Here is a 16361-nt window from a genome sequence, read left to right as displayed (position 1 = left end):
GGCAACTGGTTTAAACGCTTCAAAAGAGAAACGCATGTGCCCAAAATAAGCAAATGTATTACACATATGTAAGCTTCAACATAGATGGAGAATATTCGACACTTACTCAGCCAAATCTGTCCACCTGTTGAAAGCAGTTCGACTCAAAACGTTCGTGTCTAGGTCGATAGATATTTTGTCTCCCTTCGCGTTGTTGCATCAAGAAACGCGACTCATCGCAGTGTTGATCATTGAATTGTCTGGATTATTTACAGACCGCCGTCATATAGCTGAAATATTGATGAGTGCGGCGTAAATCTAAACTCACCCACTCAAACTCATTGAGTTTTAATTTTCATGTGAACGTGCTTACGTGTTCTGTGAGTAACTGTATTATTAACAGACAGATCAGTGAACTGGACAGACAATAAAGCACGTTATTATCATAGTTGTAATCATGTACATACTGTCACCATAGTAACCCGTAAGTGTTTTTCTGTTCTTATTACACAGCAAGGAATACTTGGGCCCTACTCGAATAGGCTGACACGAGTATGCAGGGCACACACATACATACAGCACGCGCGCACACCCACAGGCACAGACAAACACCAAACAGCAAACATATACACATGTCGCATACATATACACGGAACACCACCACACGAAACACACACACACACACACCACTAAACCATAAACATAACTACAATACACACACACAGACACACACACCACCACACATCACTGCACCATAAAAACACCCACAACACACTACACCAAACTCACACACACACACACCACTAAACCATGAACAGATCACAACTGCAACACAAAAGCGACTGCATCAAACGCACACACTCACCAATACGTCAAACACACACACACACACACACACACACACACACACATACACACCACTACACCATAAACACAACTACAACACACACCACTACACACCAAATATACGCACACACATACACACCACTACAACAAAGACACACACACCACTTCACCATAAACACAACACACAGACACACGCTACTACATCAAACGCACGCACACTGCAACAAACACACACAGACCACTACATCCATAAACACAACCACAACACACACCACTACACCACACACACAAACACAGAGACCACTGCATCAAACAAACACAGACCACCACACCATAAACACAACTACAACAAACACACACACTCACACACATATACACACGCACTACTACACCATAAACACAGTAACACACACACCACTACACCTAACACACACACACACAAACCACTACACCAATCACAGACACATCACAACACCATAAACACAACAACAACACACACACACCACTACACCAAACGTACACACCACTGCAACAAACACACACAGACAACACCATGAACACAACTACAACACACACATCACTACATCATAAACACAGGTACAACACACACTCACCACTACACTAGACACACACCACCACACCAAACAAACACACACACTACTACTACTATTACTACATAAACACAACTACAACACACACCACTACACTAAAACACAGACACAAACCCCTACACCATAAACACAACTACAAGACACCCACGCCACACACACACCACTACACCATAAACATAATTAGAAGACACACACCTCCACAGCAAACACACACAGACCACTACACCATATACACAACAACAACACACACCAATACACCAGACACACACACACACCAGCACACCATACACACAGCACAACAACAGCATGCAGCACAAATTACTTCAAAGTGCAAAGCTTAAGACGGCATAAAAAACATTGTCTTCTAGATAATAAGAAGGACAACAATGTATGGATTGGATGTACTAGCTCTTTATTACAGTGATAGTGACGTGTATGTTCTAAACAAAATTATCAACCAAGTAGAGAATAAGGATTAAGAGGCATATATGCAAGTATCTGTAGACGTTTGAACAGTCCAGTGGGGATCAGGACTGCAATAGCATAACTTCTTTCAGAGGCATTTAGAAGTTGGAGCAGCAAGAGAGAATAACAATATGTGTATGAACACTTTCTCCACCTAAATAATAGTTAAATGGACAGAAAGCAAAGATAAACTGTGACTCTCTTTTTGCAAGATTCCAACAACTAGTTTATCGAGTCTGCCTGTGAATAGGCACCAAGTAAAATTCGTTGCATTGTGCTGGGGCGTGGTCACTTGTGTCATCAGGCATGTGGTAGTGATGGTCATCTCCATCTGGAGATCCTATTGGCTGGTGGACACGTGCCTCGCCCAGCTGAGAGCAGTGTGCCCCTCCGTTATCCTGACCTTCTATGGACCTGGAACCCGAGAGTCCTGATCTGTTGGAACCGGAGAGTCTTGATCTCCTGGAACACAGCATTGTTTTACAGACACTCTTCCAGAATGTTGACTGTTGCTGCCATACGTTTAGTTTCGTTCATATCGCTGGTAACATGTCAGTGTTTCACGGAACAATACCCTTGACGTCAGGCTACAGGAGGCGTGAGACATTTGTATACATTTGTACATCTGAACCATATCTATCTGTAATATTGCTGAGTGCAGCGTAAAACTAAACTCACTCACTCACTTCAGAGAACAATACCCTTGACATCAGACAACTTTATACATTTGTACATCTGAACCATATCTTAGCAGGGTTACAGCTGCTACTTAGTGTCAAATTTCAGTTCCACTTACCTCTTAACAAGAGTGCAAAGAGTAAACCTGCAAACACCAATCCTGCCACAAAGCCAACGCACGCAAAAACAATGTGTTCACCTGGAATGAAAGGTAAATCAAAATCTACACATCATGACGACAACAACAACGACGACAACAACGACGACATGTTGATGAGGCTGAACTGAGACATCAGGTCACAGGACATATGTCTGTATGTGATGCCCCCAAAATGTACTTTTTGGAGGATGGGTGTGTGTTTAAACCGCTTTCAGCAAACTTACATTATCACAGCAAAACACACAAGAAATGAACTTTACACACTGTACCCACGTCGAGAATGGAACTAGAAATTTCGGCGTGAGAAGCCAACGGTCAAACCTCTCGGCTACCCCAACGCCTCCGTAAGTAAAATTGATGAGGTGTGGCTATAGTTTGAGAAAACTCTCTTTACGATCTGCCACCCGTGCCAACACTTGAAGGAAGTGATTTTAACATGTGTATGTAAATAACATACTTCACCTGACGAGGATCCTAGCACCACAGGAATAGGCATTGCAACATGTGGTTCTGAAACAAAGTCTAATGTCAGTTTACTGACTGGGAATGTGTTACAGTCCTCACAGGGAAACTAACATAAATTACACAACGACGTTGACAATTCAGTAGAACTGATGTCTTTATTCGTCGTTTTTACTGAAGATTCCTCATGTGAAATATGCCGACACAAGAATTTGTTAACTGTTTTATATACAATATACCCTGTTACACATATACTCCATCATTTGATTTACATTTTCGTTTCCGTGCAAACAAATAATTCAAATCCCTTGATCGTCAATTTTACATCACTGAAGTCAAGTTGCAGGTTTACGGTTTTCCCCTGCCGAAATGTCTCCACTATGACACACATAGTAGCACTCACCTCTATAAGTGTCACCTTTCGTGTGTAGTTGTTGTGCAGTTAACTTTCTTCAGACATAATCTGTTATATTTGTGAAATTAATAGAATCTCTCATACGGTGCATTTATACATTATTTTCATATTATAGCTTATGAGCATATGGCCACTCCAACAAGCACCTAACAAGTACGTATGATTATACATTACACGTATGATACTAAAATCCATTCGTTTTCCTGGTGGCGTTAATGTAACTTACGGACCATGTGAGTATAGGAAATTTGACAATTGGAAATAGAGAAAGACATACCCTCACACGTGACTGTGACTTTAGTACTGTTGAAACCTGTGGAAAGGGAAGTTTATTCAGTCACAGAAACTTTTTGATTCAATAATCAACATTTTAGCTAACAAGGACAATCAATACTGTAAACTAATTACCTTGCACTCTCATCCATATCTTGTCAGGGACATGGTCTTGACCAACAGCCAGATGTAGCCTCCACTCTGTCTGGCTCATCCTAACCTCCTTCATGTAGTGGACTGTCTGCTGACCACCGTGGGCTGTGTACATTGACCCTGTCTTGTCACCGATGGACAGTCCTGTCCTGTTGCTGTTGCCCAGTCTCACGTCCAGTAGGGTGACGTCACTCGCTCCTCCGCTGACTGTACATGTGCAGGTGCTTGCTCCCAGAGTTGACATCCTCAGTCGGTTGATGCTGATATAGACCTCCTTGTCTGTCTGGGTCTTACTCTCGCACAATACGATCTGCTCTGAAAAGCAGTAGACGAGTGTCACAGCCAAGATTTGATTTTGTCCCTGTTTGTGGTTTAGCCTGAAAACCCCGAAATATATACTAACCGTTGATAGATAAAAGAAATCGCAGTCAAGAACAAGAGAACGCGTTCCTTGGATGTCACGTGCTTGGTCACCTAATAACAAGGAGACTGGGTGGGTTGTGTGAGTGAGATAGTGCCTTATACGCTGTTATCAGCAATATTCCAGGGCCCCTATGCTCCAAAGTATCCTAGCCCTAGGATATCCGAACGTTGATCCGAGGGTCTAGGATAGGAGGCCTACCTTATTCTCGAAAGGTATCATAGCCCTAGGATATCGTAACTTAGGTCAGGTTCTGGGATAGCTTCTGACTTGTTCTAAGTGTATCAGTGGAAATCAACATGATGTGGTACTTATATGTTCACCAGTTTTGACGTTGTCAAAACTAAATTACATTTCAATTTACAACGGCACACAGTTGTCATGAGCTAGGAAGTATCTTTTGAGTTTATATTATCAATATATCGGTAATCAATAGACATACTTGTTTCAGTCAGATATTCCTTTGATCAGCAAAAGAGATTATTTTAGTTCTTACCTATTCTATCCAGGCAGGAAAATGTCCACAGAACAGAGGAATTTGCCCTTAATGTACATCCGCACTTGAATAGTATAATCCACTTAATGCTGGTTTGTCCATCGTATTCCATTCTTAGAAGAGAATACATTCCTCTCCCGTCTTGTCAAGACCACCTGCTGTACCCTATACATCCTTAATGTCTTCTCGAAATAATAATTATATTCTTAATCTGTCATTGTCTATCAAGCATAACATGAGACTAATAAATGTAATTTTGTTCTCTTCATTATCTGTTTTGTATATTATTCGTATATTCTATATTATCTACAAATGTATATTTGTATGTGGGTCGGACGCCTTAAGTCCCATAAACTCTTTTGACTTGACTTTGACATTACACCCACGAGAGGAATCAAACCCGTCCGGTTTTATTTTAGACGATTTGGGGATCATTCTGATGAACAAACAACAGTGTGGAAGCAACCGTTTTTGATAAGCTGCTGATGTGATACCAATCGGCTGGTGGTCGCTGGATGACAATCAATATCTCTGCAATAGATCCTACTGACATGCCAGCATTCTGCAGAGCAACAACGAAATAATAACAGTGCACATTTGTAATGCGCTCATTTCCATGCTCAAGGCGCAACAATCAAGGAAGTACAATGGAATGGGAGATGACAACGCTGGTAGGATTCGTGGAACTGGCGGAAAAGATAGGTTTTGTGACCAACTTTGAATGAATCAAACGTAGGATATAGTTTCAGGTCTTGGGAAGAACGTTCCACATTTAGGGGGCATAATGTTCTCTGACTAAAGGACTTGAGTTGTTATTGTGGCACTGTCAGTAGGTTCTGGTGTTGAGATCTCAGTTGACGTGCTGGGACATAGGCTGATAACAGCTCCGATATATATGAAGGAGTTTGGTTGTTAAGAAATTTATATTTACAGACAGAAAAGTTTGAACTGGATCCTTGCTCCTATTGGAAGCCGGTTTGAAGTTTGTCAAGAAGGACATCGGGGAGTCGAGCATAGAGGCTGTTACAGTAGTCAAGTCTACTCGGTATCAGGCATCTAGCTAGACAACTTGGGTAACTGGGTATGGGCGTCTAAACACAAACAGGTAACATGACACAAACTAAACATCTTTTGGCACAGTCTCCCATGTCTCAATCTCCGATGCGTCAATCTCCCATGAGTCAATTTCCCATGTGTCAATCTCCCATGTGTGAGTCTCCCATGTGTCAATACCACTGACATTATGTTACCTTTAACATGCTGATACATTAGCACTATAATGATGGTAGTCTTTTCGGAATGTTCAATAATAACTGAAAAAAAAACAGATCAAGGTCAACATTAAAAAAAATTGAAATGACATAGTTTTGAATATTACAGTTATCAACCGTAGAAGGTAGATATTTAAGTTCGCCATACACCAGCAGAATGGTAAGCAATGGGTCTGTATAGTGAGATCCTTACCTTTAACACACTGGTGCGTTATCACCAGATGTGACGGTAGTCTGTTCCCCTTTCCGACAGGGAGGTCCCTGAGTCCATGGATAGAGGACGTCATGTCACTCTCCAGGATACAGTACCTCTTCTGACTACACTCCTGCAGCACCTCCCTCACCGTTGCCTCATAGGTCATCTTCTCCTGCACATCCGAAGTGTTTAATAGGCATCTTCCAATATCGTGAAAGTTATCACGGACTGATTCACTACATGAACTGGGGTCCTCATATTCTTCAGGTGAATGTACTCTTTGCATCAGCGATGGTATCAAAAGTTTTTGATTTCTGGGACACTTAATCTCTCTACTCCCGTCCTTGTAACAAAGGTTGTTCGCTTGTCCTTTCAGGTCTGCGAGATTAACTTTTTCACAAACGATGGCACCTGAAATACAGCAGACGTCACTTAGAAAACTTCCCAGAACCATGTCAGTAAGAAGAGAGAGTGGTTAACTCTCTGTAATATTTGTAACGTACTGAACGGAATGTCAGTTGGTTTTTAGAAATATGAATGAATATTGATTAAAAGTGGTGTATAGCAACAAGGGCTCGTCGTAACGGGATCAGGAGGTCACTGGCTCGGTGCGGTGGCTGCGGTGGCTGAGGAGTAGATCACTGACAATGTATAACTCTCAGATGTAATCTGTCGTGTTGTAATAATTACAAGGTGAGGTGGTCAAATCTCATCTGGTATATATTAGCACAGCACATTTATTCTGACATGTTGAGATCATGCAGCAGTCTTTAAGACTATACAAGGACACTTCCATACCATCTCAGTGCATGTTAATCAACCTTACAAGGGAGTTCTAAAAATACACTCAGCGAGGGCTTTTCCACGAGATCATAGTATTACTCATTTAATACTAGTGTAAAGTATTAAGGCATCATGAATCCATGAATTGTATCCAAATATTTTTTATGTTACCTTTCTAAATAGAAATAAGTGTAAAACTAATTATCCTATCAAAACACTGCCAAGACCAATGGACAAAACACTCCCTACTAGTTTACATTACGTAAAGATCAAAGGAGAATATTTCCATTCTATTGTATACCGCCATTGTAATCACTTTGCAGTAATTTCTTGTTTTGTAAACTTAGTTAATTCCATATAGTCATTGTAAGTTTACAGCATTTCTTCGTTTGCTGGTTTAACACGGAAGTCTTTCGCCAACAGATTTCTGGGGTAATTTAATGCATACCATATCACCACATTTCTTGCCGTAAAAAGTAAATGTTTTCAAAAACCAACATTTATTTTATGCATAATAAATATCTGACTAAGTCTGAAATTAAGTCCGACTTAAAATTAATAATTCACTGTGAAATACTGATGAGACGTGAAATCATGCCTAACCAGTGATTCCCGTCACAAACACATGTCAAGGCCAGCTCATGGTACCAGTGGAAATACGGAAATGCTCTGGACATGTTTTTTTCTTTCAATTTGCTCTACACGTCTTCCAAAACTATGTCTCGGAAACGAGAGTAATCAAGGGAAACGAGTCGTAAGACACGACTTTTCTAAATGTTTCTACGACATCGTAGAATACCTTCAAATACAAGTGTTCACTTAATTCAAGACAAGTATTAAATTGTCGTATCTCTGAGACCCGTGAAGGTCCCGGGGTAGAATAGGCCTTCAGCAACCCATGCTTGCCATAAAAGGTGACTATGCTTGTCGTAAGAGGCGACTAACGGGATCGGGTGGTCAGACTAGCTGACTTGGTTGACACATGTCCTCGGTTCCCAATTGCACAGATCGATGCTCATGTTGTTGATCACTGGATTGTCTGGTCCAGACTCGATTATTTACAGACCGTCGCCATATAGCTGGAATATTGCTAAGTGCGACGTAAACCTAAACTCACTCACTCACTCGTATCTCTGATGTTCTTTTCTGGTGTCACATCCATGAGTGATGTTGTGACCAGGAGTAAGTGAGTGAGTTTTTTAAACTCCGCTTCAGGCAGCACTTTGTGTTATAACATCGGACAATATCGGGAGGAAGTGATGCATGCCTCAGACGTTTGAAACAATGACAACTGAATTTGGCTCAAACTCGATCTCTGGTAAATGATAACTTGTCGGGGATACGACAGGGGCATCCCTGTTGGATAGACAACTTTAGTCACAGCCACATCTTTCTCTACAAGCAGATATTTGACTGACATCAGAAATTGTTCTTCAAGCCCATTAGTCTACTCACCAGAACAATAGGACAGCATGAATACCAGTAGTGTTGAAGACACTCCTACGGGCCTCATGGCTGTTGGCACATACCAAGTGTGGTGGCGTCAAAACATTTCCTTCACACGGGTGAAAATGTTGACACGGCTTATTTCCGTCTTTAAAAGCACAGTATCACGACACACTTCTCTGAAATCAATATTGCATTTGTTTCATTTATGCTAACGGGACGCGGATGGGACTCAACCAAAAAAGGACTAGAATTTGTACTTTACTGAGAAAGTGAAATCCCAAATATGACATATGTTGCATTTGACCACTTTCTGAATGGCATCGTGTAATCATATAATTACAGTGCTATGAATTAATGAATTAAAGCAACGTTGCATTGAATCGACTCTCGCGCCCTCTACCGACGGAACTATACCAGAGAACCCCACAGACTTATGTAGCTTGGGACGCTCTCTACGAAGACCCTGTAAGGCAAATAGGGATTGACGCCTGTTCGGCAACGACCGACAACATCGCACAGGACTGTTTTCGATGTACGGAGCAATGGTTTACATTCCATTAGTCTGACTCACAGTCCCTGGAATACTCCATTTTCCGTACTGCTTAGTCCTCTCTGCAATGCTAAAGCTCTAAATGGAGCAACTCTAGATCAACTCATGTTCAGGTTCTGAATCTCGGGTTTTAATTGGACTCTGTTTCAATTTAAATGGCTCTGTTTGTTACTATATATATACATATATATTTTATGAATCAATGATCGGATGTGTTTATCCATCCTGCTAAGATTTTTTGTAAAACGTTCAGCTTTTTTAAGAAAAGGTATTACCAACAGTTTGATCCTTCATTAATGACGCCGAGTATATTGACAAAACGTGGGTAACGGCACTGAATATCATGAATATGGTGGATCTGATTAAAGAACCCGGTCTGTACCTCTTACTTGTATAGATACATGGTCCTCGGGCAGACACATTCTTGGTTGAAACTCACACACCTATTTTTGAATATGAACAGAATGCAATGTGTATTAAAGATCACATATACTCTAGGGGGTGTAAATACACAAATCATTCATTGGGTCGTCATAAATGAACCTCCGTCATTAGAATTACTCATTTCGATCTTTAATTACCTTAAATCGACCTTTTTGACAACAGTTTCACAATTCTCAGCCGTGACGTAATATGAGAATTCATCTACATTTCAAGGGGTAAACTATTTCGTTGACAGGGTTGTACAAACCTGAAATCGCAACAGCTGTTGTGAAAAATGAAAGCTATATGTTCTCACAATCTGCTATCATTTAGTTGTTCTCATAGACGATTCTGTCAACATTACTTGGCGTCGCTAGATTGTAATCCGCCAATACATTGACTGACTGCTCATTATTGGCTGACTAAATTACCTTTTCAAAAGAATGACGGACGTTATGCAATTAGTTGCCAGGTGTGCTATCTTGCGTGACCATGGAGACTATACACCGATGTGAAATACATCACTTTTTCGTATATTAGATTTTTAAACGACACATCACTTGGGAAATCTGCAGATGAATTATATATCACTCGTTTTTGTGGATAATGGTGGATACATTCCAAGGTAATAGCCTGACATTGCTCCTATAACTTTAATTTGTTTTAATTTTAACATTTGCATTTTCTGTTTATTAAGTTGTTGTAGCATTCAACAAAATCATTGTTTTCGTCGTGAAGTGTACAGACAACATACACCAGGGCGTGCGTGTGAATTGTGATTCACACTGGCAAACTATAAGATGTCTAGATATTACATTCCTGTTATAAATTTGCTATAAGTGTCTGCATATCGCTTCTTTTTATTAAGTTTCAAAATGCATACAGGTATGATTACAAAGTAATTAGGATTATGAGACCAAATTTAAAGACGTATATTGACAAGTGTCTACATACGGGTGAGCGAACGTTTACAAACCAAGTAAATTTAGCAAAAAGGAAGAAATTTATCGCGCAGTATTTTCACTTCGACCGCCCCCACCCCCTCCCCCCCCTCCCCTTCCCCTTTCTCCTTCCTTGGAAGAAGTCGCTATGTTACAAGTTGTGTTATGAAAAAAATCCTTTGGGTCATGATTCAAATACATATTTAACAACAGTACTTGTAGGAAGTAGTTTTGATTTTCCAACTTGATGAAAACAAACCATAATCTCATTAATTCTAACGAACTTCACGATTTTAAAAAATGGCGGCGCCCTGTCTGAGGATAAATGCTATTTAGGTTATGCTCACCGACTTATAAGGTCAAAATTACTGTCTTCTGATAGTAACATATGTATTTGATTGATGGACAATAGGATTTTGCATGACTTTGTCATTCCTGAAAAGCGAGGCTGGGGTCAATATAATATTACTTACAAGAATATTGTTACTCGGTGGAACTAGAAAGTTGCCTGTCCTAGGTTCCCCATGTCATAATGCCTCATGGACAGGAAATTATGTCATTGTAAGTATCTTATACGGGTGTAAATACGAACCTGGCAATTAACTGGTCTCTTGCGAATCGACTACATAGCTAAACAATTAGGCCTTGTGAAACCCCGTAGAATAAATAGCTGACTTTTCAACACTAACGTATGTCACCAAGATAGATGTGGAGATCAAGTTCATTCCCCCGGACAATCAACGTACACAATAGAACATACATCCTGTTCGCTTATTGTGTTATTGTTATTGTGTCTCTCAACCAGCTCGAGTTTCATTACCCTTGCTCCATGACTTCACCGGGTGTTAAGCCCAGGTATAGTAATTCTAATCTTTATAGAGGCAGACCCGTGAAGATCAGAGGTACATTAAGCCTTCAGCAAACCATTCTTGCCATTAAAGGCGACTATGCTTGTCGTAAGAACGGGATCGGGTGGTCAGACTCACTGACTTGGTTGACACATCTCATCGGTTCCTATTGAACCGATGGTCGCTCGATGCTCATGATGTTGATCACTGGATTGCCAGGTCCAGACTCGATTATCTCAGCCGCCGTATAGCTGGACTATTGCTCAATGCGGCGTAAAACTAAACTCACTCACTTATAGAGGCAAGTTTAGATACGCAGATAGTCTAAGGGCGCCAGTGTGTTATGTATACATTTTAGAACCTTTCACAGAAACTATTAATTACTAGGGTAACCTTAGAAACTTGTGCAAGGCTAGGATTTCATACCCACAAGTAGTTTCACTCACAGTTTCACATTCCAGGTTACTTATAGTCATTACTTATTACCCTGTACCATTTGCTTGACAACGACATTAGTATATTTGTCGAAACGTCGCATTCACTGAATAAAAGAAGTTGTATATCCATAATATATATCATTCAACGCTGCATAACTTGAACTGATTTGTGACCTGGGCTATACCCCCAGGACCACACACCGGCACATGTAACACACATACCGGTTTCCCACTCTCCATTGCCGGCGAATTTCTTGGGCATTGGTCATGGGATTGAGTTGGTCATTGCGGTCAGTGGTCTTCCTCTGTCTTCCAGGTCTTGGACAGTCCTTAACTTCACCTCAAGTCGACTAATGCTGTGTGCCTAGCTCTGCGGCATGCAAGTCAATACCTGTACCTTTTTATTGTGTAATTACTGAAAGTCAATATGTAAGAAAGCTAAATGTTTAGTACTGTCGTCTTTGAAGTCATTTCAGAAAACTGTAGTGCACATACTGCAATTGTGAAAATTGTTTGGCGCCTTACAACACGTGAACACGCGACAGTAAATTTTGAGTTATTGTGTGAGGCACGTGCTTGGTATGTGCATTACAGTATGCTCAGGTATCATCGCGTGTTTAGACCAAAATTTGTACAATCGTCTTTAGAGCCAGTTGATACGTAATTTTATACTATGTTGTTCCCTAAACATCAGGTTTACATGTCATGTCACGTGATGCATTTGTTGCTGGGCGATATTCAAATGCGTCATAAGAATGGCATGTGTATACATGTCCAATACTTCTTTCAAGCCAGTTCTCGTCATTTTTGTCATCAATATTCCTAATGTTACCAAGCCCAAGTATGTAGCATAACTACTATATTAGCTATAGTGTGTGACGGGGCCCGTTTAGGTGGCTTTCCGTGTGCTTTTGATCACGTTAATATTTTGAGGGAATTTATTGATTTGTGGATCTGTGGCGCTTACATATCGAATCTCCAAAACAAATATCATCAGAATGACCAGCTTGTATTTTACCGCCTAAGATCCTTCTGATAGTAAAAGTTATTTAAAATACCGGGGTCAAATTTCAGACAAACAATATTCAAAATGACCATTAGAAACTTCTTCGTTACACATTTATCCCCTACAGTTCCAAACTTTTTTATTCAAACAATGCATCTTCAGAAGAAAGTCCTTACTACCAAAATCCGTAAACTAAAACCAAAATATGTCCGTTAGCATTGTGAACAAACATGTCGAGAACCTGGAGGTTGAAGAGTTCAAGGGTCGGAAACTGTGGACGTACCACTGACTACTGAAAGTACAGACAGGAATACGGAACCTGTGAGTCTTAACACCATTGTTCCCAACCGTTATACTGGGCATTCAGGGCGGCCGTCCTTGAACGTACGTCTCGCAATCAGCCCAGCAACCACGTGACCATATTGTATGGTGGGTATGCCATATCACTTTAAATCTTCCGTAATGTTAGCTGACAGACGGGTTTAGCCGGAGAGTTGGTCTGACCTGATCGATGCAGCTTATGTAAACCGGAAGCATATTTAAATTGCATAAAAGCTATAGTGAGTGGGGTGTACAGGTTGCAATAATAAAATCTACTGAACCACATGTTCAATTGATGATTTTCGTTAAAAGTGTGGTGAATGACTTGATGGTGAATATCACATTTTCTGTATCTGCTCAAAATATGTGCATTAAGATTAAAGTATCTACAATGTACTCTGTACCGCCCTATCCAGTCCTGCATACCCCAGTCTACGCCAATAAACGCTGTAAGCCCTCGTCCACCACTGTACAGCCAAACCGATTACCACACCTTATATACCCTACATGAACCTCACACCTGTGCTCCCAGTCAAATCTCACACCACCCTTGAGCAGTTGTACACATCTGTACACGCCATGTTTATAGACTGTATCGTTTTGCCTATCCAGTTAAGACTTTTAATGTTCTTAACATACCACATCTAAATCTTAGACCACAGTGTGGACATTCTGATGTAAACAAAACAATTAAACCCCTCGTAACGACAAACATAGATATTTATTCTTTTTATAAACAAGTCAACAAATATATATCTCAGATTTCATCTAAAGATTTGTTCTTGAGTGTCTAGGCAATATGGTACTTTCCTGGTGCGTGTGCGTGTGCGTGTGGGTGTGCGTGTGCGTGTGCGTGTGCGCCTTTTATGTGAGTTTTAGATTACGCCGCCTTTAGAACTGCCCAAAAACATCACGGCGCAGGACACCACAGATGGGCTTCACACATTGTACCCACGCAGGGAATCGAACCCGGACCTTGGGCGTGAGTGTCATTAAGTAAAAGTGGAGCCTAATAGTAACGGGTTATACAATGCATGGAGCTTCCGTAATAAAGCGCCTGTAAAATGCACATTATGCTAGTGATATGAAATATGCATGTCGTACCATTCATCAAAATCTGAAATGTATTGATGCAGGAATAATGGACGGTGATACTGGCAGTATATAGCATTCGGATGAAATACTTAAAACGTATAATAAAAACAAGCCCATATGGACACATTGATAACACTGTGATGACCAGCGTATGAGGATCTCACTCCATTCTACCTTAGAACATCAACTCAACCTGTGTTCATAGTCATATGTGCAGGAAAGTTCCCGTACAGTGGACATGGAGTAGTCTCCCTTTGTAAATGTGTGTAAATATACCCTTTTGAGTCCGAACTAACAATGTTTTCTTAAGGTATAGGTTAACAATGTGTAAAACGACTTCCAATTATTCCGTATTTACATGCAACAAAACAGTAAAAATATGATTCACAGTAAATACACTAATCCTGTTCAAAAGTCCTTTTCACTAAAACAATGTAAAGGCAGCAATAGGCTTGCTGAAGATATCACTTGGCAGCAATAGGCCTGCTGAAGATATCACTTGGCAGCAATGGGCCTGCTGAAGATATCACTTGGCAGCAATGGGCCTGCTGAAGATATCACTTGGCAGCAATAGGCCTGCTGAAGATATAATTTTTGAGCAGTAGCCCTGCTGACGATTTGCATAAAGAAAACTTACCACGAATACAAATGACATATATTTCGCCGTCAGCATCAATTATAGTGAATACTATGACACAGCTACAGATAATAATACTTATATATCTGACAGCTGGCTGAAGAGACATTGCGAGCCAATTCACACTTGTCAGAGGGGTACACAAGGTATGTAACCTGGACCACCAGTCTCAGATTTCCATTTTTGTATGGCGGCCCGGGTTGGATTGCATTCTCTGTGTGGTGGCGATTAGGTATCTCACTCTGAGAGTCTAGGTTTCAATCGCGGATGGGACTCAAACAAAAACTGTGCTAGAATCTGAACTTGATTGAGAAAATGTAATCCCAAATATAATTTTTTATAAAAAATTATCAAGTCTCCATACAAACTCAAATGACTTACAACTCGCTTAATTCCCAGTGCTGTGAACATACACTGATCTCATTAAATATTCTTCGAAGAATTCAATATGTTTTATAAACAGTAACCAAGCATTCATGACATCATTTCTATACAAGTTAAGAGCAAAGTACAAACAAGATTTAATAAAACAAGAATTTGAAAATATTGAATTCGGTGATGGCAAACCATACACCAAGTCAAAGAGAAACATGATCGGCTGATAAACATCATTTGTGCTAATTTACCATACAAAAAGAAAATAGTTATGACCGCCTTATAAAGTATTATATGTATAGAAAAAGCGTAAACAAGACATCTTACTACCAGATTGTACGCTTAGATGTAACGAAAATAGTATGTACAATTAGTAATTAGGAAAGGATTTTCGATGTTAAGGCAAACACAAGATTTAACGTAGCAGAGCAGCGCCTGAAAACATGCGCACTACCTCACGTAGAAAGTGCGTTACTTCTCTAAATACTGCTGAATCGGGATAAGCGTTGGTTCAGACATGGGGAATGTTGATCTTGATTCTTAGCTTGACGTAAACCTCTCTCCATGTCACCGCAGGTATGCTCGATAAGGGCAGGTCTGAGAATGTTCAAGGGCAAGGGGAGAATGTTCTGCTGTCTCAGGGCATCAGGGCTGAAGCGTCAGTTGTCACCTCCAGCCCCGACTCGCATCTCAGCTTACAAGTGCAACGCCCTTCATTGCGTAGTTTACCATAAAGTAATTAATACTGCATATACGTTATATATATTCATATTTGTTTGTAGGTTTGACATACATGCGCCACAGGCGGTAACACAAAGATATGATTATATTCTGATGTCATACATTCACCATATATAGGCTACAGATTCTAACACAAAAATATAATTATATACATCTATATACTATTCACAGTCATTGATACATACTGTCACATTTCACGTTGAATCAATCCATCCCACTCTCTCACTCACTCACTCACTCACTCACCCAACCCACTCACCCACTCACTCACTCACTCACTGTTCATGAAAAGTGTAAGATTGTGCGAAATTAGATATAGTATGTGGTAA

General features: G+C 40.4%; 1 protein-coding gene across 1 annotated transcript; it reads right to left on the bottom strand.

Annotated features, from left to right (window-relative positions):
* Positions 1-1833: 1833 nt before the first annotated feature.
* LOC137287504 (uncharacterized) lies at positions 1834-8854 on the bottom strand. Its single transcript, XM_067819841.1, has 7 exons — positions 8665-8854; positions 6424-6837; positions 4025-4357; positions 3894-3929; positions 3202-3249; positions 2698-2778; positions 1834-2363 (listed from the first exon to the last, which is right to left on the bottom strand). The coding sequence occupies exons 1-7, from the start codon at positions 8720-8722 to the stop codon at positions 2308-2310; spliced, it is 1026 nt and encodes a 341-aa protein (XP_067675942.1). The 5' UTR covers positions 8723-8854; the 3' UTR covers positions 1834-2307.
* Positions 8855-16361: the final 7507 nt, after the last annotated feature.

The sequence above is a fragment of the Haliotis asinina genome, chromosome 6 (genome assembly GCF_037392515.1).
Source record: "Haliotis asinina isolate JCU_RB_2024 chromosome 6, JCU_Hal_asi_v2, whole genome shotgun sequence".
NCBI classification, from domain to species: domain Eukaryota; kingdom Metazoa; phylum Mollusca; class Gastropoda; order Lepetellida; family Haliotidae; genus Haliotis; species Haliotis asinina.
Note: the sequence above shows the minus strand (reverse complement) of the source record. Positions and strands in the feature narration are given on the sequence as shown.